General features: G+C 44.4%; 1 protein-coding gene and 1 pseudogene across 1 annotated transcript; both read right to left on the minus strand.

Moving 5' to 3' along the window:
* Window positions 1-6,130: 6,130 nt before the first annotated feature.
* LOC120380004 (olfactory receptor 6N1-like) lies at window positions 6,131-7,099 on the minus strand. The gene has a single exon (XM_039497512.1). It carries the CDS (start codon window positions 7,097-7,099, stop codon window positions 6,131-6,133), a length of 969 nt encoding a protein of 322 aa, XP_039353446.1.
* Window positions 7,100-21,050: 13,951 nt separating this feature from the next.
* On the minus strand, window positions 21,051-22,010 carry LOC120380005 (annotated as a pseudogene).

Consider the following 22,010-nt stretch of genomic DNA (forward strand, 5'->3'; position numbering starts at 1 on the left):
CACTTCAAAACTTATTGAATGCCAGCCTTCTGTTGCTTAGGCAGTCCTCTGGGGTGGAGTGGTTGGGTGCCTAGAACCCCCCCTTCCTCCCTCCCCCGCATTCTTGGGAGTCTGGGGGAGGAGGCTATGAAACTTGGGGAGGAGGGCGGTTGGTTACACAGGGACTGCAGCAGTGGTCTGTGCTCCTGCTGCCTTTCCTGCACCTCAACCAGACACTGGAGCATATCAGTTTGATCCTCCAGTAGCCTAAGCATTCCATGCCGCCTTCTCTCATCTTGCTCCCACCACCTCTCATCTCACTCATGCCCCCTGTTATCACGTTCATTTTCTGCTTTCCTGTATTCTGCCATTGTTTGCCTCCACACATTCTGCTGAGCTCTTTCAGTGCGGGAGGACTGCATGAGCTCAGAGGACATTTCATCGTGTGTGCATTTTTTTCACCTTCTTATCTGCGCTACCCTCTGGGATGGAGATGATGGGGGAGCATTGAAACATTTGCAGCTGCGGGAGGAAAAAAGGGGAGAGTAGTATTTAAAAAGACACCTTTTAGAGAACAATGTGTAGACTCTTTCACAGGGAACCAAGCTGTTAACATTACATAGCACATGTGCTTTCAGTACAAGGTCACATTTTGCCTCTTATATTGCCAGCAAACCATACATATTGCTATACGTTGTCATGCTTTGTTATGCAATGATTCCAGACTACTTGCTACTGTCCTGGCATGGTACAGTATCCTACCACGGAGGATGGAATAAGGCTGCCCTCCCCAGAAACCTTTTGCAAAGTCTTTGGGAGTACCTCCAGGAGAGCTTCATGGAGATGTCCCTGGAGGATTTCCCCTCCATCCCCAGACATGTTAACAGACTTTTCCAGTAGCTGTACTGGCCGCGAATGCATCCCAAGTCTTCACGGCAAAGTAATAATTAAACACGCTTGCTTTTAAACTATGTATTATATTTACAAAGGTACACTCACCAGAGGTTCCTTCTCCAGCTTCATGGTCTGGGAGCCCAGGTTGGGAGGGTGGTAAACAGTTCCTGGCTGTCGGGGAAAATAGTTTCTCCACTTGCCTGCTGTGCACTATCATCATCATCTTCCTTGTCCCCCAAATCCTCATCCCTGTGGCATGAGACACCCCCTTGCAGGTGTCCATGGACAGGGGTGGGGTAGTGGTCTCCACATAATGGGGGAGGGATAGCTCAGTGGTTTGAGCATTGGCCTGCTTAAACCCAAGGTTGTGAGTTTAATCCTTGAGGGGGACATTTAGGGATCTGGGTCAAAAATATAGTTGGGGATTGGTCCTGATTTGAGCAGGGGGTTGGACTAGATGACCTCCTAAGTCCCTTCCAAGCCTGATATTCTATGAATCACAGTTAGCAGCACAGTGATCAGAAGCCATGGCTGAGAGAATGAAAATGTCATTACTAGCTGACAAGAAAATGAAGAACATCTGGGCAATACAGCCATTGACAGAAATGTTATTGTGCTTTGCCAAGAAATGTATCAACATTTTAGGACAATGGCTGAGGAACAGCAGATTTTGGCAAAGGATAAATGGAAAAGGAAGAAGTACATGAAGATGCAAAGGTGAGAATCAGCTCTTATCACCAGCATAATTATCATGTTCCTCACTCTCAGGTCATTTGGTAAATCACTAAAAGCACCAGGAAGAAGAAAAATCTGCATCTGTGGATCACTGGAAAGTCCCAGGAGAATAAATTCGGTCACTGTGGTTTGATTTTCCATTCATATTGTGATGGAGCAAGGCCGGATGGCTACAGGAAAGTACTGAGGAGCAGGTATGTTAGCTCCAGGCTAAGCAAATCCCTAGTACCATGGGAACCAAAATGGCAGTTGCTCCAGGCTAATCAAGGCACCTGGGGCCAATTAAGAACTTTCTAGAAGGCACCGGTGAGAGCTACATTGCTTGGAGCACCTGCAGCCAATCAGAACAGGCTAATCAAGGCACCTGGGGCCAATTAAGAACTTTCTAGAAGGCACCGGTGAGAGCTACATTGATTGTAGCACCTGCAGCCAATCAGGACAGGCTAATCAAGGCACCTGGTATAAAAAGGGGAGCTCACTCCAGTCTAGGGAGGAGGAGCCAGAGGAAAGAAGTGTGCATGAGGAGCTGGGAGCAAGAGACACAAGGAACTAAGAACTGAGAGGGGGTACTACTGGAGGATTGAGGAAAACACCATACAATCAAGCAGCATCAGACACCAGGAGGATCCAGTGGTGAGGATAAAGAAGGTGTTTGAAGGAGGCTATGGGGAAGTAGCCCAGGGAGCTGTAGCGGTCAAGCAGCGGTTACACATAGCACTATAGAGACTGCTGCAATTCACAGGGCCCTGGGCTGGAACCCGGAGTAGAGGGCGGGCCCGGGTTCCCCGCTAGCCCCGCTACTCCTAAACAGACATAGGAGTAGTTGATCCAGACTATGGGTTTCATCCAAGGGGAAAACCACTAAGGGGAAGAAATCCGCCAATAAGCGCAGGACCTACTAGAGGAGAGGAGGAACTTTGCCACAATATTTATTCAATAAAATAGTGACCGTGACCTGTAAGATCTAAAAAAAAAAAAAAAAAAAAAATGTAATGAACACATAAAAAAGTAAATTGAATTCATCAGTAGGATGAATGTAAAGAGAGCCCTGGCAACCCCCAGGTGGGTCAGGACTGTCTCCATTGACCTGGGCTCTGAGTCTGCTTCATTGTCTTTGCCCAACGTTCCCACCTCCAAGGACCCTATGAGCCATCTGCAGTTTCCTTTTCCCACACCCAGAGGCATCGCCTTTCTGCTCCCTGCTGTATGAGATCATTGCCCTGCCTGGCTGAAATGTAACTCAGCACCATCAAGTGATTGGTCACACAGACCATGATTCTGCTGAGTAATTTTTTCTCATGTCAGTTGTCCTATTGCCTTCAGTGGAACAAATCCATGAATACCAATGGCTAAGCTGAGTCAGGCACGCTGGATCAGGCACTCAAGCCATGCAGTTTAGCAAAAACAAAGGAGACAATGTAAATCTAATCTCTAGTTTGCAAATGAAAGCTTCAAATGAGAGAAAATCTGTCTCACACACATAAACCCAATGGAAAAATTCATCCCAAAGAATTTTGATGGGATTGTTAATCTTTATTCATTTATTGAATAATAGTGTCTTGCCTCTTCTGAAGGGTAGCAGAATTCAGGGCCTGGAAAGTTGGTTGCCCATTGGAGGAGTGTAACAGGGTGTTGTTAGTAGCTACAAACTGAGCCCTTTGGAAGCCAGCACCCTGGTCACTTAGGTACTGGGCATAGTTAGAGTAGGAAGGACTTAGATAGCTGGGTTTGGAAGGGTAGAAGGGATCATTTGCATCATAAAAGGCTGAGCCAGGAAGCAGGAAGGGGGCTCCACATAACTGCTTCTATGTTGGGCTGTGCCTGGATTATAAATAGCAAGAAAGACACTTGGAGCAGATATCCTGCTGGACTGTGTGTGTTGCTTCTTTCACAAAGGGGGCTGACCAGCCTGGGTTTCTGGGAGTGCAAGTTGGAGCCCGTTCACAACAAGAAATGGCTAATTACTTAGTGTAACTTATTTATTGACACTACATAAAGCAGTGTCCTGGAGCAGAGATGATTGCAAACAACATCCCTCTTGTGGGGACCCCCACCCATGCATCAGCAGCTCTGCCCCAATATTTGACTCTATTTAAAGACATGAAGGCAGAAAGCAACCTCTTTTTGCTTGGCACAGAAAGAAACTGCATCACAAAACTAACACCAATGCAGCATTTCTTTAAAGCTGCACGCTGCACACATGCCAAGAAAAACACAAACTTTTAAGACAATGTTTTACAGTGCCACCTAGTTCTGACTTTATTGACAGAATCTGTAACTGTATAGATGGCTATTGCAACCACTGTGTAAGGGGTCTATGGAGAGGTTATGGTTTGCTGGTTATGATTATGCTGTCTATATGTTTGTATCATTTTTGTAGTTGAAGTTATGAATATTGGCTTTATATTGTCTGCATTTTAAACTTATGCTATGTTTCTGGGTGACACCCCAGACAAGTTGGTGTCAGCTCTGCCTAGCCTGCTTGATCGCCCATTAAGGACCATCAGCTACACAATTGACCCATTGAGAGAAGGCAGATAAACCTTGTGACTCAGCAGGGCATGCCAGGACATGTCTAGGGACAGAACTCTGAGGTTTTTCCATGCCATGTGATGGACAGCTTGTCTTTGGAACAAGGAAAGAAAGACCACATGGCAAGAGAATATAAGAAGCTGCTGCAACTCCTCCATCTTGTCTTCAATCCTGCTTCTACCTTGCTACAAATGGAAGCTCTACACAAAGGACTGATGACCCATCCCAGCTGTGGTTGTACTCCAGAGAATTGATTTGAACCTGCAGTTTATTCCATCACTGCTACAAGCCTGAACCAAGAACTTTGATTCCATTTAACCAGCTCTAGCTCTCATCTATATCTTTTTCCTTTTATGAATAAACCTTTAGATTCTAAAGGATTGGCAACAGCATGATTTGTGGGTAAGATCTGATTTGTATATTGACCTGGGTCTGGGGCTTGGTCCTTTGGGATCAAGAGAACCTTTTTTCTTTTACTGGGGTATTGGTTTTCATAACTATTTGTCCCCATAACGAGTAGCACTGGTGGTGATACTGGGAAACTAGAGTTTCTAAGGGAATTGCTTGTGTGACTTGTGGTTAGCCAGTGGGGCAAAACCAAAGTCTTCTCTGTTTGGCTGGTTTGGTTTGCCTTGGTGTGCAAAGGAACCCCAGCCTTGGGCTGTAACTGCCCTGCTCTGAGCAATTTGTCCTTGTAGGGATGTGGGACTCACCCCCGCGGTGCCTCCTGATGGCGTTCTGGGAATTAGCTCTTCTTCCAGCCTTGAAGCGCCCTCTGCAGGCCGCTACAGCCCTGAACTGGCACTCTCAGTTGGGTCCCGCCAGAACCAACATTGTTACACTAGTGATGCCCACCGCAATCATATATTTGTAAATATTTCCTTGTGTCCCAAAGCTTCAAGGGGGTCTTAGAGAGCAATATGTTGCCCCATTGTGTGGGTCTCAGAGAGCTATAGGTTGCAGGGATGTCTGTATGGAGCTGCAGAGCTGTCTGTGGCACCTGGGACTGATAGTGGCCATGACCTGAGAACGAGCCCGCCCTGGCCTCATGCTTGTTGCAGTCAGTTTCAGGGATACTCATTGTAGCAGCTCCCTGCCTTGGAACTGCTTCATGTACTTGACAGCAGCAGAGCAGCTACTGCCCTGCTGTGCCACATGCTGAGTGCCTTCTCAGTGACTGTTGGACAGGCCCAGCCCCAGGAACAGAATTGGCTCTATGTGTGCGCATCTCCTAGTGCCCTGGCAACCCCCAGGTGGGTTAGGACTGTCCCCATTGACCTGGGCTCTGAGGGTTGAGGTTATATTTTGACATAAAATGGCTTCTTTCATGGAAACACAAACCATGTGAATATTTTGTCTCCACACTGATTGTATTAGGTTTTCTGAATTGGATTACAAAGTTTTATGATCTAACACAGAGAAACAATCTCCTGGGACTAATACAGCTACAAGAACACTGCAAACTATAGAGAAACAATGTACAACAGGGGACGTACACAGGGATTTGCTTTGATATTTAGTGGAGATTGTGCTTTACATAACATGTCACTTCCATGCAGAATCTGACGCCATCCACCCTTCTCATGCAGGGTGAATGTTTAACGAATCCCAAAGAGAAAAGACACTAACCCACTGTATGTATCAGTGCTGAACATGAGAGGTTGACAGAGCTGTCCACAGCCTCACTTTCCCTTTTATTGTGTTACATGAACACAGTGAGGAACCATAGAGACTATCTCAGTAACTCCATGCAGATTATCTCTATTTTTTAACACGGGCAATGAGATTTTCGATGGGAATCTTCAACTTAATTCCAATGGGGACTTTTTGTCCAAATCACCCCAGTAGCTTTGAAAACCTCAGGCTAAGGCCCAGATTTTCAAAGGTATTTTAGGTGCCTCATGGGAGTTTCAAAAGCATATTGGTGCTTCCACTGATTTCAAAATCTCACTTGGGGGCTAAACACCTTTAAGAATCTGAAGCTTAGTTATTATCTAGGATTCTCTATGTTCTTTGTGAAAGTTATGTATTTAATGAGTGCTTTGCGCAAGGCTTCCCTGACCTCTCTGTTTCTCAAGCTGTAGATGAGGGGGTTCACCAGGGGAGTCAGGACTGTGTAGCAAAGCGAGAGCACTTTATTTAGGACTCTTAGTGTATCAACTTTCGGTAGCATGTAGACGATCATTAGTGTCCCATAGAAAATTGTCACCACAATGAGGTGGGAGGAGCAGGTGGAAAAGGCCTTTTGCCTCCCTGTGGTGGACGGGATTCTCAGGATGGTGGCTATGATACACACATAGGACATCAGGGTTAGTAGAAATGGAGGCAAGGTGAATACACAGGCTAGAATGAAATCCACCAATATGATCAGGCGAGTGTCCCCACAGGAGAGTTTTATCAGTGGGATGGGATCACAATAGAAATGGTCAATTTCATTTGGACCACAGAATATGAACTGTGACACACATAATATGAAGATGGTAATAGCTAAACACCCATTAAACCATGACCCAGCAGCCAACTGGAGACAAAACCTGATATTCATAAGAGATGAATAATGCAGGGGTTTACATATTGCTAAATACCGATCATAAGACATCACAGCTAGCAGATAGCATTCTGTAGATGCCAGAGCACCAAAGAAATACAGTTGTGTGAGGCAGCCATTCACTGAGATGGTTTTTTCCCCAGTCAGGAGACTGGCCAGCATCCTGGGCAGAATAGTGGAGGTATAGCAGGTCTCTAAGCAGGACAAATTCCCCAGAAAGAAGTACATGGGGGTTTGCAGGTGCTGATCAGCTACAACGAGCACCACAATGAGGGCATTTCCAGCCACAGTTGTGATGTAGATCACTAAGAACAGCAGGAAGAGAAGAATCTGCAGGTCAGGGTGATCCCCGAAGCCCAGGAGAATGAATTCCGTGACAGTCGTTTGGTTTCCCCAGTCCGTGTCTTCCATGTGTTGAGACTAGGAACAATTAAACAGACTGTGCATTCGAATTAGAAGAACATAGAGCTAAAAGTTAATCAGGTCTCACTATTTAATTGCATAAAAGTTTAAAAATTCCTCACCCTCCCTTGGTTACCAGCCCTAACATTAGGTCTAAAGCAGTAGTTTCCAAACTTTAACAACCCATGAACCCCTTTCCCTAAAATGTGAAATCTCGTGAACCCCCTCCTAAAAATGAATATTTCCAGGGATTTAAGTTTAAATCTCCTCCCTGTGATGCTAACATTCGCTCACCTCTCACTGACGCAAAACAGCACTCCAGAGAAAATGACTTAGTATCGAATTGCTGAGCTACCTGAACACTGCTACATTGACTACTACCTGGTTCCGGCTGGTTTGGCACGCAAACACCTTTTCTTCCACCACCAGGGCCATCCCTAGGAGGGTGCCCCGCAAGGGACAAATTAGCCTGGACCATGTACAGTGTGGCCCCTGCTCACTCTGACCATCATGCCACCCAACTTCCCATCTGCCAAGGGATCCGAGATGCCAACTGCGTGCCTGGGGTCCCAGGTGCCTCCCTGCCCGTGATGGGGCTCAGGCTGCTGGCCCCACACTGGGGTCGGGGTCTCAGGCTGCCGGCCCCAACTGCCCGGCCCTGCGCTGCATGGGGCTCGGCTGCCCACTCAACACTCCACAGGGCTTTCTGCTGTGCAACTGGGTCACACCTGCTGCCTCCCATGCCCGGGGTCCTCTGGCCGCTATTAAGGAAATTTTTCTGGCAACCCCCCTGTAACTTTGTGCGAATCCCCAGGGGTTCGCAAACCCCAGTTTGGGAACCACTGGTCTAAAGTGTGGCCTTGGGCAAGTGTCTTAGTCCTAGAACTGAACTCTGCTATCCCTTCAGACCTCCCCAGGCCACTTCAGATCAATAACAATAACATCAGCCCACTTCTCTGGTAACCCAATATTGACATGACAGATCATATAAATTGCTCCTCTATTCTCATGTCCTATCTGTTGTCTTATTGGTGCAGAACAATGATGTTGAACTGGAACATTGCACAGTTGACAATGAGCAGAAAGTCAAGTCTTGGAGGAGTAAATATCAGCAAATACTTCAACTAAAATTTTGCATTATGCATTTCAATACAGAGTAAAGTGTTTAGGGACGTATCTATGAAAATTAATGTTAATTATTCTCACCATATGCCTATTTATTGAATATTTTAGTGTTCTGTAAGCAAAGGAGTATATATTTTCACTGTCACACAAGAGAGCAGTTTATACCATAAATTCTGAAGTGGAGTAAATGCTTCCTTAGATCATGTCACACAGAAACCTAATCATGACGATGATGATGACTGCAGATATCTGGAGTCCTTCCTTTTCTGTTTCAGATGATACTTGTCAGTATTACCTATGTAGCAGTATTCAAATGCATCTCATTTGGGGGTAGATTTTAGAAGGGGCAAACCCAGGATGATTCGGAATCCTCACTACAGAGTGACTCTCCTCAGGCCTATTGCACTGGAATAAATAGTCCAATGGTATTAACATGACCCACTGCTGTCCAACATTAAATGGTGTTAAACAAGTTTCAGGTTTGGGTACACAAAGACCTCAGCCTGCTTAGTATCATGACAAACAAATAATTAAGTAAAGTACTTTTTTTCCCCTTTAGCTTGACTAAATTTTGATTTATCAATTGCATGAGCCACCTATTCATAAGAACATAAGGAGGCCAAACTGGGTAAGACTATTGGTCCATTTAGCCCAGTACCCTGTCTTCCAACAGTAGCCAGTGCCAGATGCTTCAGAGGGAATGAACAGAACAGGGGAATTTTGAGTGGTCCATCCCCTTTCGTCCAGGACCAGCTTCTGGTGGTCACAGGTGTAGGAATACCTAGAGCATGGGGTTGCATCCCTGACCATCTTGGCTAATAGCCAAGTACTCCATTTAGGAAGGAACAATCTGTTGCACACATACAAAATGGGAAATGACTGCCTAGGAAGGAGTAGTGCAGAAAGGGATCTGGGGGTCATAGTGGGCCACAAGCTAAATATAAGTCAACAGTGTAACATTGTTGCAAAAAAAAGCGAACATCATTCTGGGCTGTATTAGCAGGAGTGTTGTAAGCAAGAACAAGAAGTAATTCTTCCACTCTGCGCTGATTACGCCTCAACTGCAGTACTGTGTCCAGTTCTGGGTGCCACATTTCAGGAAAGATGTGGACAAATTTGTGAGAATCCAAAGAAGAGCGATAAAAATGATTCAAGGTCTAGAAAACATGACCTATGAGGGAAGATTGAGGCCTGGTCTACACTAGGCGTTTATGTCGAATTTAGCAGCGTTAATTTGACTTAACCGTGCACCCGTCCACACCAGGAAGCTAATTAGTTCGACCTAGAGGGCTCTTTAGTTCTAATTCTGTACTCCTCCCCGACAAGGGGAGTAGCGCTAAATTCAACATGGCTATGTCGAATTAGGCTATGTGTGGACGGAAATCGACCTTAGTAGCTCCAGGAGCTATCCCACAGTGCACCACTCTGTTGACGCTCTGGACAGCAGTCCGAGCTTGGATGTTCTGACCAGCCACACAGGAAATGCCCAGGGAAAATTTGACATGCTCTGGCACCTTGTGGATGTTCTGCAGGACCGCAGGCAGGAGGACAGAGCCCCCCTGCACTGTATCTGCAACCGCCCTCCCCCGCCACAAAGTTCCAACCCCCCCTCACCCGAAGTAACAAGAAGGAGGGGCAACAGGGGCCGTGAAAACTGTCACTGCACCCCTGCAGAGTGCACAAATACAAGAAGGCGCTCATTCCCTAAATGTTGATAAGTCCTTCCCTTCCTGGCTCACCGAAGCCCCAATCCCAGTTTCATCCCCTAACTGTGTAGTTGATTATTAAAAGTAGTTTGCTGTTAATTACTATGTCCATCAAGTTTTTCTACAGAAGACTGTCTGTGAAGGGGGTGGGGGGAAAGGAGGTTGTTAATTGCATAGGACAGTCACCTTTACCAGGGTACAGACACGGGGGCAGGATCAACAGCAGGTCACACACACAGTGCAGTCAGTAGGCACCCTGATCGGTCTGGGGGGTATTTTCCATGTTCTGTGTGGGTGGGGGGTACGTGACTTTGTGGCATGGGAGGGCGGTTACAGAACTTATTCAGCGGTCCTTGTCCCAGACCACAGAGCCACGCAGCAGGGGAATCTGTAACTGTCCTCCCCGACCACAAGGTCACGTAGCCCCCGCACACAGAGTCCCGAAAAGGAGGGATGGCAGGCTCCGTTGAAACAACTAGTCCGGCACTGCAGACTGCTCTAGGAGCAGGAGCCTATCATTCCTCGAGTGTAGAAGCGGTGTTAACATCACTGCACACCCTACCCACCACAGTCTGCGTCCCTGTTCCAACCCTTTAACGCAAATTCATTAATAAAGAAAACGTTGTTAATTAACAATGTTCCATTAACTTTATTTTTAAACGTGTGTTGGAAGGGGGGAAACGTGGTGAACGGGGTATGTAACCGCAGAAGAAAGTCAACAGTAACTGAAGCAGGGGCAGGTTCAGTTTCTCTGTAAAGAAACTGAACAGTCACAGGTTACCCCGCTCCCTGAGGAACCTAGCTTTCAAAGCATCCCGGATGCACAGCGCTTCCCTCTGGGCTCTTCTAATTGCAGGGCTGTCTGGCTGAGCGTAATCAGCAGCCAGGCAATTTGCCGCAACCTCCCATCCCGCCATAAAGGTCTCCCCCTTGCTCTCACAGAGATTGTGGAGCACACAGCAAGCTGCAATAACAACGGGGATATTGGTTTCGCTGAGATCCGAGCGAGTCAGTAAGCTCCTCCATCTCCCCTTGAGATGTCCAAAAGCACGTTGAATGATGACAGTTACCCAAGACCACCCTTGACACATTTTCCCCCCAGCATGCATTGTGGGGAAATCCCAGAATTCAAATGGGCAGTGGGGACTGCGGGAACTGTGGGATAGCTTCCCACCGTGCACTGCTTCCAATGTCGACGCTTGCCCCATTAGTGTGGACTCACAAAGTCGAATTAGTGTCCTTAGTGTGGACACACAAATTCGACTTTGTAAGGTCGATTCCACAAATTCGAATTAAGTTAAATCGAACTAATCTGGTAGTGTAGACATACCCTGAAAAAATGAGGTCTGTGGTTGACTGATCAGTTTAGAACTCTGGTGTTCATAACACTCAGGTTCTACTGTATTTATAATCAATTGTTGTACTAACACCTTTGGATCATAGATTCCATCGGAATTCATTCAACAGTCCATAATGTTAATACAGGAATGAGAAAGGGACTGAAGGAGAAAGATGCTGCCTATGAACTCACAGTGTAAATATATGGCATATGCTTCTCTGCAATTTAAGTTCACCCCTCTCTAATGCATAGGATTGGTCCTCTATTCTTTGAGAACTAAAGAGCCCCATTGAAGAATCCTACTGTTCCCTACCCACGGCAGGCCTTCTGCTGCATGGCACATAAAAATGAAAATTCAAGTTGGTTCAAGAACCTACTCCTTTGATGTTTCAGCCTAAGAAAGCACGTTGTCTTTGTTACCCGTAAAGAGAGATTGGACATCAGTAACTTCCCAACATACTTTGTGGTCAATACAATTAAGAGAATTTCAGAGCAGTCTAGGGGAATTGGGTAGCCTGATCTCTGAGGTGACTTTGGCAATGTCACCCTGACCCTCTCTGCAATGTCTTACTACAGATAGCTGAAAAGGATAGGATTCCTTTAAGGGAAAATGTTGAGATTTTCAGCAAAATGTTTTATCCCAAACCTGATTAAACTGTCAAAATCCTGAACATTTTCCCATAAAGGAAGGTAAAATAAAAATTTTATTTCAGGAGAGATTAAAAGGAATTTTTGAGCTTTCCAGTGGCCCTTAATGTTGGCTATTGTTAGGTTTGGCAGGATTAGATTTTTATGGGTAATGTGGATGTCACTACACACACAAATGGACAAAAATATTTCCATCAATTATAATTGAAATATACAGATAGGCAAACAAAGAAAAATGCTGCCTGAGAAATTGTTAGAGTTAGAATCCACTGATTTAGACTTTTGAATCAGGCTTGTTATAACTGGACTAACGAATGAACACTAAATACAGGTGTGATCTGTTTATTTAAGGCGATTCACTTTGTATATTTTTGACATGTGATGTTGACAATTTGTGGTTTAACAGTTATAAAGCATTAACTTTTTGAATCTCAATGTCTTCTTTTATAAAATAATTATCTTCTCCTCCCCATAATATCTCACAACTGTGAAAATGTATTTTGATAGCAATCAGAAAAAATACATGAAACCTATAATTTCATACTGAGGTGAATATTTAAACTGGTAAAAATGCTTTAAAATAAACTTCAAGGTTATTTGTCAAAATTAAAAGAGAAAGAAAAATCGAATTGTGTCAAGCCCAACTATAGTCAATATCAGTGAAAGTGAGAGTAGCCTTCCAGCCTGGCTGCTAGAGAGGCAGAGACTTCGATCACTGGCTCCCCCAGCTCCTTCCAACTCCAGGAGCCAGAAAGGCACTGCCTATCCTTCAAGCTGGGATTGGGGGAGACAGAGAACCCTGGGGCTCTGCATCTCCAGGCCCTGGAGCTGGGAGGGGAGATAATGATTGATGGAAGTTTAATACAAAAAAATTGAATATATGTTAATATAAACAACAAGGTGGAAGAACACAAGCCAGAACGGGGAAAGAGAGGGTTAAAGAATATTTGGATAAATTAGATGTATTCAAGCTGGCAGGGCCTGATAAAATTCATTCTAGAGCACTTAATGAGCTAACTTAGCTGAACAGCTAAGCAATTATCTTTAGGAACTCATGGATAACAGGTGAGGTCCCTGAGGAGTGGACAAGGGCAAAGATACTGCCAATATCTGAAAAGGAGAAGAAAGAGGACCTGGGGAATTATAGACCAATAAGCCAAAGGTCAATACCCAGAAATATATGGGAACAAATTATTAAACCATCATTCTGTAAGCACCTAGAGGACGATGGGATTATAAGGAAGAGCTGACATAGATTTGTCAAGAACAAATCATGCCGAACAAAACCAATGTCCTTGTTAAAACAAGGTTTCTGGCCTAGTGGACAGGGGGAAGCTATAGACATGATATTTGCTGGTTTTATTAAGGTTTTTTTGATAGTATCATAAGCAAACTAGGAAAATGTTGTCTGAACGGAATTACTACAACAACTGGTTGGAAACCATACTCAGAGAGTAGTTATCAATGGTTCCCTTTCAAACTGGAAGGGTGTATTTAGCGGAGTCCCACAGGGTTCAGTCCTGCCTCTGGTACTATTCAACATTTTGATTAATGACATGTATAGTACAATGTATAGTATGCATATACAATTTGTGGATGACAACAAGGTGGGAGGTGTTGCCAGAACTTTGGAGGACAGGATTAGAATTCAAAATTATGGGGTGAATATTCCTTCTGAAGTGTAATTCTTTGCCTTTGTGCTTATTGAACCATTTCTCCAGTTTGTCAAGATCATTTTGAACTTTACAAGTGTACTCTCTGTGCCCATATCCAAATCATTTATGAAGATACTGAATAGAAGCAGACCCAGGACCAATCCCTGTAGGACACCACTCGATATGCCCTTCCAGCTTGAATGTGAACCATTGATAACTACTCTCTGAGTATGGTTTCCAACCAGTTGTGCAGCCACCCTATAATAGGTTCACTTAGGCCATATTTCCCTAATTTGCTTATGAAAAGGTCATACGAGACAGTATCCAAACCCTTACTAAAGTTGAGCTAGATCACATCTACTGCTTCCTCCTTATATACAAGTCAAAAAAGGATCTTAGGTTGATTTGAATGACTTTTTCTCCACAAATCCATGCTGACTGTTACTTATGATCTAATTAGGAAAAGCTTTCTAACTATAAGGGTATGAGAGAAACCAGGTGGGTGAGGCATTATCTTTTATTGGCCCAACCTATGTTGGGGAAAGAAAGAATCTTTTGAGCGCCATAGAGCTCTTCTTCAGGTGTGTCAGCTAGTTTACGGGCAGGGAGAAGATTTCATCTATGCATTTGTATGCTCCTGTTCAAGTCACAAACATCTAGCCGAGGTGTAGGCAACCTATGGCACGCATGCTGAAGGCGGCATGCGAGCTGATTTCCAGTGGCACTCACACTGCCCGGGTCCTGGCCACCAGTCCAGGGGGCTCTGCATTTTAATTTAATTTTAAATGAAGCTTATTAAACATTTTAAAAACCTATTTACTTTACATACAACAATAGTTTAATTATATATTATAGACTTATAGAAAAAGACCTTCTAAAAATGTTAACATGTATTACTGGCACGCAAAACCTTAAATTAGAGTGAATAAATGAAGACTCGGCACAGCACTTCTGAAAGGTGCTGACCTCTGCTCTAGCCAGTGACAGTTCTCGAACAGATCCTTATTTTTTCCATGAAAAAAGCCCAACAATGTATATTGGCAGCTTAGAAGTAGGGCTTGTTCAGGGGTTGAGGTCAAGTTGGCTGCCTTAACTCTTTGGGAGACCTAGCACAAATGGGGGTTGAACAGACATTGTCAAAGCATGTGTGGGGCACGGGCAGCTGTATTGAAGGAGAGCTTTGTGGAGCTTGACAGCTTGTCTCTTCCACCAACAGATATTGGTCCAATAAAAGAAAGTACTCACTTTGTGTCTTTCATATCCTGGGACCAACACAGCTACCACAACACTGCAAATAACTTTAAGGGGAGTTAAGTTCTGGAATAGGCTTTTAAGGAAGGTTAGGGAATCCCCATCATCTCAGGTTTTAAAGAACAGGTTGGATGAACACCTGTTGGGGATTTCCTTAAGTTTCCTTTGTCCTTCCTCAGCACAGGGGGCTGGGCTAGGTTTCCTCTCAGTTCCCCTTCCAGCCGTATATTTCTATGATTCTACTACATATTTCATTCTGCCAAATTGACACTTTCCAATTAAACTGAGGGTCACTGGAAACTTTCCCACTAACTCTCATCCTTCTCTTTATTCCCTGATGGTTCAGAAGATTCACAGAGCCTCTTCCAGTTCCCTGACTCAGACATACTGAATTGTTTGTTGCTTGCATTTTACCTAGAGCACTTATACTTCAAGTTCCCTCTGGCCCTTTCTGACAGTCTGACCTCATCTCATATCAGACAGTGCCTTCATTTCTCCTTGTCCCAAGTCAAACAATCTGCCACAGCTGGTGCATTTGAATTACTCTCCCTTCTGAGATCTTGTCTGTGACATGAAATAGCAGTTTAACTCAGAGACAGAATCTCCCAGCAAACCCCTCCTGAATCCTTCTAGGGTTTGCTCCTGTCCCTTACCGCTGCTATGGAGAGTTTCTTCCCCAACCCCTTTCTGACACTGGGTCCCCTCTGCATGCCCTACAGAAGTCTCCTTTCAGGTCTCTGCTCTTTGCCTGGCTATCAGGCCCAGCTCTCTGACAGCTCCTCAGACCTCTCTGAGCAGGGGAGCTCAGCTGGTCTCTTCTTTTAGGAAGTCCCAGCCCTGAGCTGCCATCATGTCACCCAAACCCAAATTCATCAACTCTGTTCAGATGAGAAGGCACAGGTTGTGCCGAGCCCATCTTCCCTTAACAGGCCAGCACACCATGTGCTACACTGCTAATTTCCTCCTTACATTCTACATGCCCTTGTTCTGTTCTTTTCTATCTGCTTTGCTTAATTTGGATTCCCATTCTCCTGTTCCAGGCTTCAGCCTAGTCACACTGACCCAGATTGCCCGCTGGTGTAAATAACCAATAGCTCCTTTGGAATCAATGGGGCCAGGCCAGCTCTCCCACTGGTGTAAATCATCCATCGCTCCAATGGAGTCAATGGGCCAGATCCCTAGCTGAGGACCTTGCACCAGGCATGCATCTCAATTTCCCTGTTCTGAAATGGTGCTATTAACTCCGACAGGCACTGCTGTGGGGAGGTGAGGCTAAAACTATGAATATTCACAAAGCACATTCATGCCCCTGCTTGGAAGGTGGGATAGAAATGCCTTCTGGCAGATGGAGCTCACCTGCAACCACAGGACACCCCAAGCTTGAAGTGATGAGCTCATATTTCTCAAGGGTTGGGCAGCCAGGACTCAGATTCCTCAGCTGAGGTTCTCATCTCCCATCCTTCTGAAGAGTATGGATCGTCTCAGTGGAGAGACCTGCATCCACCTGAATGGACGAGCAGGTGCTTCAGTGTCTGTTAGAACATGCTGTGCCTCCCATGTACAAAGTGCAGAGGTCTCCTTGTATTTGTGTCTTTCTCCATGGCAGTCTGCGTTTCCCTTGAGTCCATCTCTGAAGGGGCTGAGCTGGGGGAATTAGCGTTGTGTTTTCTGTGCAGACAGTACAAACAACTGTCCTGATGCAACCAACCTTCTACACCCAGAGGGATCGCTTTCCTTCTCCCTCCTGTATGAGATCACCGCTCTGCATGGCTGAAATGTAACTCAGCACCACCGAGTGATTGGTCACACAGACTGTGATTCTGCTGAGTAATCTTTGCTCGTGTCAGTTGTCCCATTGCCTTCACTGGAACAACTCCACGAGGAACAATGGCTAAGATGAGTCAGGCACGCTGTATTGGGTGGTCAAGACATTCAGTTTACCAAAATGAAGAAGACGGAATGTAAATTTAATCCATAGTTTGCATAGTGGATGCTTTGAAGGAAAGGAAATCTCTCTCACACAGACACACAAACACAATGGAAATATTTATCCAAGAAACTTTGATGTGATTTTTAATCTTTATTCATTTATTTAACAATAGTCTCTCGCTTCTGGTGAACAGTAGCAGAATTTAGGGCCTTGAAGATTGGTTCCCACTGGAGAAGGGTAACAAGGTGTTGTTAGGAGCTAAAAGGCTGAGGCAGGAAGTAGGAAGGGGGAGGCTCCACATAAATGCTGTTATGTTGTGATGTACCTGGAGCATAAATAACAAGAAAGACACTCAGGGCAGATACCCTGCTGGACTGTGTGTGCTGCTTCATTTACAAAGTGGGCGAACCAGCCTGGGTTTCTGGGAGTGGAAGGTGGAGCTCATGCCCAAAGAGAAAATAGTGTGGTGCTGTGTGGGTAATGTCTTAGTGTAACTTGTTTATTGACACTACATACAGCAGTCCTGGAGCAGAGGTGGTCACAAACAACATTCCTCTGGTCGGGATCTCACCCCATGTGCCAGTGCTTGGTTCCAAAGAAGCAGCTCTGCTGAAATATTTGACTCTATTTAGAGACATGAAAGCAGAAGGTAACTGTTTTTGCTTCCCGCAAAAAGAAACTGTATCACAAAACTAACATCAATGCAGCATTTCTTTAAAGGCTGAGTACTTCTCACATGCCAACAACATCACAAACTTTCAAGACAATGTGTAACAGCGCCACCTGGTGACTCCCACCATAGCCATATATTTGTAAATAATTCCTTGTCATGTCCCAAAGCTTCTAAGGGGTCTCAGTATGTTGCCAGGTGACCTGCATGGAGCAGTAGAGCTGACTATAGCACCTGAGACTGGTAGCACCATGCCCTGAGAACTAGCCCTCTCGGGCCTTGCGTTTGTTGCAGTCAGTTTTGGGGACACTCATTGTAGCATCTCCTGACCTTGGAACTGTTTCATGTACTTGGCAGCAGCTGAGTGTCCGTTGCCCTGCAGTGCCACGTGCTGAGTCCCTTCTTAGGGACTGTTGGAGAGGCCCGGACCACAGGAACTGACTCAGCTCTATGTGTGTGCATCCCCTAGTGCCCTGGCAAATGCCCAGCTGGGTCAGAAATGTCCTCATTGACTTAGGCTCTGACTCTGCTTCTTTGTCTTTGCACAATCTTCCTGCCTCCAAGGCCCCAATGAGCTATCTGCAGTTTCCTTCTTCCAGCTCCTCCCAGCAGGGACTGAGCTCAGATGAGAGCGATAAATATTTTCCTGGTGCTTTGTCCATAGGTTGCAGGTAATGCCAAGCTCTTTGCATTTGGCTTATGTGTGTGTTTAATAAGAGTAATGAATTTGCCAGGCCCATGTGTCAGGGAAGACAATAGCATAACTTCAGAGGTGGCAGGTTTCCTATAGTTATGTCCCCACATATTTTGCACCAAAAGATAATTGGGGTTTTTTTGTTCCCCCCCCCCAAAAAATATTTATTTTTACATGAAATGGCTTTTCTCATGGAACCACAGACTTGATTACAAGATTTTATGATCTAACCCAGAGAAAGAATATACTGGACCAATACAGCTACAACAACACTGCAAACCATAGAGAAACAATGCACAACAGGGAATATACCTAGGGATTTACTTCCATATTTAGTGGAGATTGTGCCTTAAATAAAATATACACAAAAAGGCACTGTACACCCTTCTGATGCAGAGTTAATGTTTAGCTAATCCCAAAGAGAAAAGACAATATCCCAATGCCTGTATCAATGCTGAACATGAGAGGTTAACAGACCTGTTCACAGCCTCACGTATCTATTTTTTGTGGACACAGTGAGCAACCATAGAAACTCCATCTCAGTAAATCCATGCAGATTATCTCTATTTTCTAACATGAGCAATGAGATTTTCAATGGGAGTTTTGAACTTAATTTAAGTTGGGACTTTTTGCCCAGATCACCCTTGTAGCTTTGAAAACCTTGTTAGGATATAGATATTCAGGCCTGTCTGCAAAGGCCTATACTTTAAGAATTTAGGTGTATTCTTATTACTTAGCTAGTTCTAGAGGTATAAAAGAAAGAATCAAAATCACTCTCTGTATGTGTAAGGGCCTTCTTTCACTGTGACAGTCTGAGGCCTGGTTCTTAGGCTAAAGCTTTCTGGTAAGCAGCAGAGGCAACCATAAACTGGGAAGTGTATGGTCACATCCTCACATTCCAAACTAGTCACATTGAAATAAGGTGCTATTGGGCTGTTAGGAATACAATCCTGTCCTCATATTCCTATCACCTCCAGAGAAAGGGAAGAGCCTAGAAGATGTAAAAGGAAACTTAGTTTGATAGCATCCTGTCTGGCAAGAACTCACTTATCAATAGCTGGGATGTGAAATCCTCATTTCTGTATTGTTCTATCACTGTAGTCTCCACTTTTGTTTGTATGTATAATCTCTCTCTGGTTCTGTAATTGTTTCTGTCTGCTGTATAATTAATTTTGTTGGGTGTAAACCAATTAAGGTGGTGGAATATAATTGGTTAAATAACCATGTTACAATATGTTAGAATTGATTAGTAAAATGATTGGTTAAGGTATAGCTAAGCAAAACTCAAGTTTTACTATATAGTCTGCAGTCAATCAGGAAATAAATGGGGGGTGGGGGTGACGGTGCTGCCCGTGGGAGCCAGCTGAAGTCACTCAATTAGGGTGAACTGCAAACAAAACAGGGCAGACAAACCCCAAAAGCTGGTGGTTATTCCAATACTTAGAATTACCAAGCCAGCACAAAACAGCTTCTATAGTACCTCACTGGTTACTCAGAAGTCCAAACCACGCAGTTCCCTTTAAGTACCCAGCCTCAGGCCTCCGTCCAGACACACCTGTCAGATATGATGATGATTACTGAAAATCTTACTTCATCATATAAAAGAAAGGGTTCTTCCACTCCCAAAGGATCAGCCACATACCCAGGTCCAATTATAAGTAGATCTTACCCAAAATACATGCTTATGGCCAATTATTATTACCTCAGCTAAAATTTATTTAAAAAGAAAAGAGAGAGAGAGTTGGTTAAAAGATCAATATACATACAGACTTGAATTCAATTCTTGAGGTTCAGATACATAGCAAAGGTGAGCTTGTAGTTGCCAAAAGTCCTTTTAGAAATAGTCCATAGGTTATAGTTCAATGCCCATATTCAGGGTGGCTCCAGTCAGTGACTGGGGATCTCAATCCTTATGGCTTAAGGTTTCCCCCTCTTGAAACCCAAAGCAGATCTGAGACGAAGTAGGATCATTTCCCAGGGTTCTTATACATTTCCAGCAGCCTTTCGGCCTGAGAAAACAATAGGCTTAACTCCTTCTTCCAAACATCCTGGCAATTAGCACTGAGTAATTTATCCATTAAATAGTTCAGATACAGGTTACCACAACCTTCAAAGAGACACATAGACAATGTGGCATCCAACGAAGTGGGTATTCACCCACAAAAGCTCATTCTGCAAAACGTCTGTTAGTCTATAAGGTGCCACAGGATTCTTTGCTGCTTTTACAGATCCAGACTAACACGGCTACCCCTCTGATAATAGACAATAATACTATTTTACTCAAGTATCTTCCTAAATGTTAATATTCCTTTTTTGATCTTTGAATCAAAGCTATAGTGATAGACAAGACTTATTTGCTTACATCACAAGACCTGAGAAAACATCTACCCTTCTAACTCTAACAATGCAGACTTGAATTTCAAAGCTCTATTCATTTACATATTTTCCTAACAAATCTCTAAAGTTGGTCCATGGGTTAGGTCAGCCTGTGAGTTAATTAACTCTTTCTGGCCCTTTCACCTTTCAATGAGATATTATGTTACACTCATAACATCACAGGGGGAATGGGAACAGGGAATGGGGGTGGTGGAACTGGAATCATGTTTCGCTAAGGCTGGGGAATGGGAACAGGGAATGGCAGCAGGGACACAGGCAAGGCTCTGTGGTATCAGAGCTGGGAAGGGGAACACTAAGGAAGGAAATTGGAATCATGCTTGCTAAAAGTTCACCCCAATAAACATCAAATTGTTTGCACCTTTGGACTTTGGGTATTGTTGTTCTCTGTTCATGCGAGAAGGACCAGGGAAGTGAAAGGGTAAAGGAATAAGCCCCCTAACAAACCTCAGTGTAAAGGTCAGATGTACAAAGGTATTTTGGTGCCTTGTGGGAGTTTCAAAAGTGTCTTGGGGCATAAACACCTTTAAAAATCTGGAGCTTTGTTATTAAATAGGATTCTCTATGTTCCTTGTGAAAGTCACATATTTACTGACCACTTTGTGCAAAGCTTCTTTGACCTCTCTGTTTCTCAGGCTATAGATGAGGGGGTTTACCAGGGGAGTCAGAACTGTGTAACAAAGCGAGAGAACTTTCTTTAGGAATCTCAGTGTATCAAGTTTTGGAAGCAGGTAGACAGTCATTAGTGTTCCATAGAAAATTGTCACCACAATGAGGTGGGAGGAGCAGGTGGAAAAGGCCTTTTGCCTCCCAGTAGTGGAAGGGATTCGCAGGACTGTGGTGATGATATAAATGTAGGATGTCAAGGTTAGTAGAAATGGAGGTAGGGTGAATATACAGGCTAGGATGAAATCCAACAATATGATAACTCATGTGTCCCCACAGGAGAGTTTTATCAATGGGATGGAATCACAATAGAAATGGTCAATTTTGTTCGGGCCACAGAATATGAACTGCATCATGAATAATGTGAAGATGGTAATAGCCAAACAACCATTTACCCATGACCCAGCAGCCAACTGAAGGCAAACTCTGGTATTCATAAGAGATGAATAATGAAGGGGTTTACATATTGCTAAATACCGATCATAAGACATCACAGCTAGCAGATAGCACTCTGTAGATGCCAGAGCACAAAAGAAATACAGTTGTGTGATGCAGCCACTGACAGAAATGGTTCTGTCCCCAGTCAGGAGACTGGCCAGCATCCTGGGCAGAATGGTGGAGCTGTAGCAGGTCTCCAAGAATGACAAGTTCCCCAGGAAGAAGTACATGGGGGTGTGCAGATGCTGATCAGCCACAATGAGCACTATGATGAGGATGTTCCCAGTCAGAGTTGTGATGTAGATCACTAGGAACAGCAGGAAGAGAAGAATTTGCAGATCATGGAGATCCCCAAATCCTAGGAGGAGGAATTCTGTGATGGCCGTTTGGTTTCCCCAGTCCAT

This window comes from Mauremys reevesii, linkage group 13 (genome assembly GCF_016161935.1).
Source record: "Mauremys reevesii isolate NIE-2019 linkage group 13, ASM1616193v1, whole genome shotgun sequence".
Classification (NCBI taxonomy): Eukaryota; Metazoa; Chordata; order Testudines; family Geoemydidae; genus Mauremys; species Mauremys reevesii.

Coding starts and splice junctions, on each gene's coding strand:
- LOC120380004 (XM_039497512.1), bottom strand. CDS start 7,099: ATGGAAGACACGGACTGGGGAAACCAAACGACTGTCACGGAATTCATT.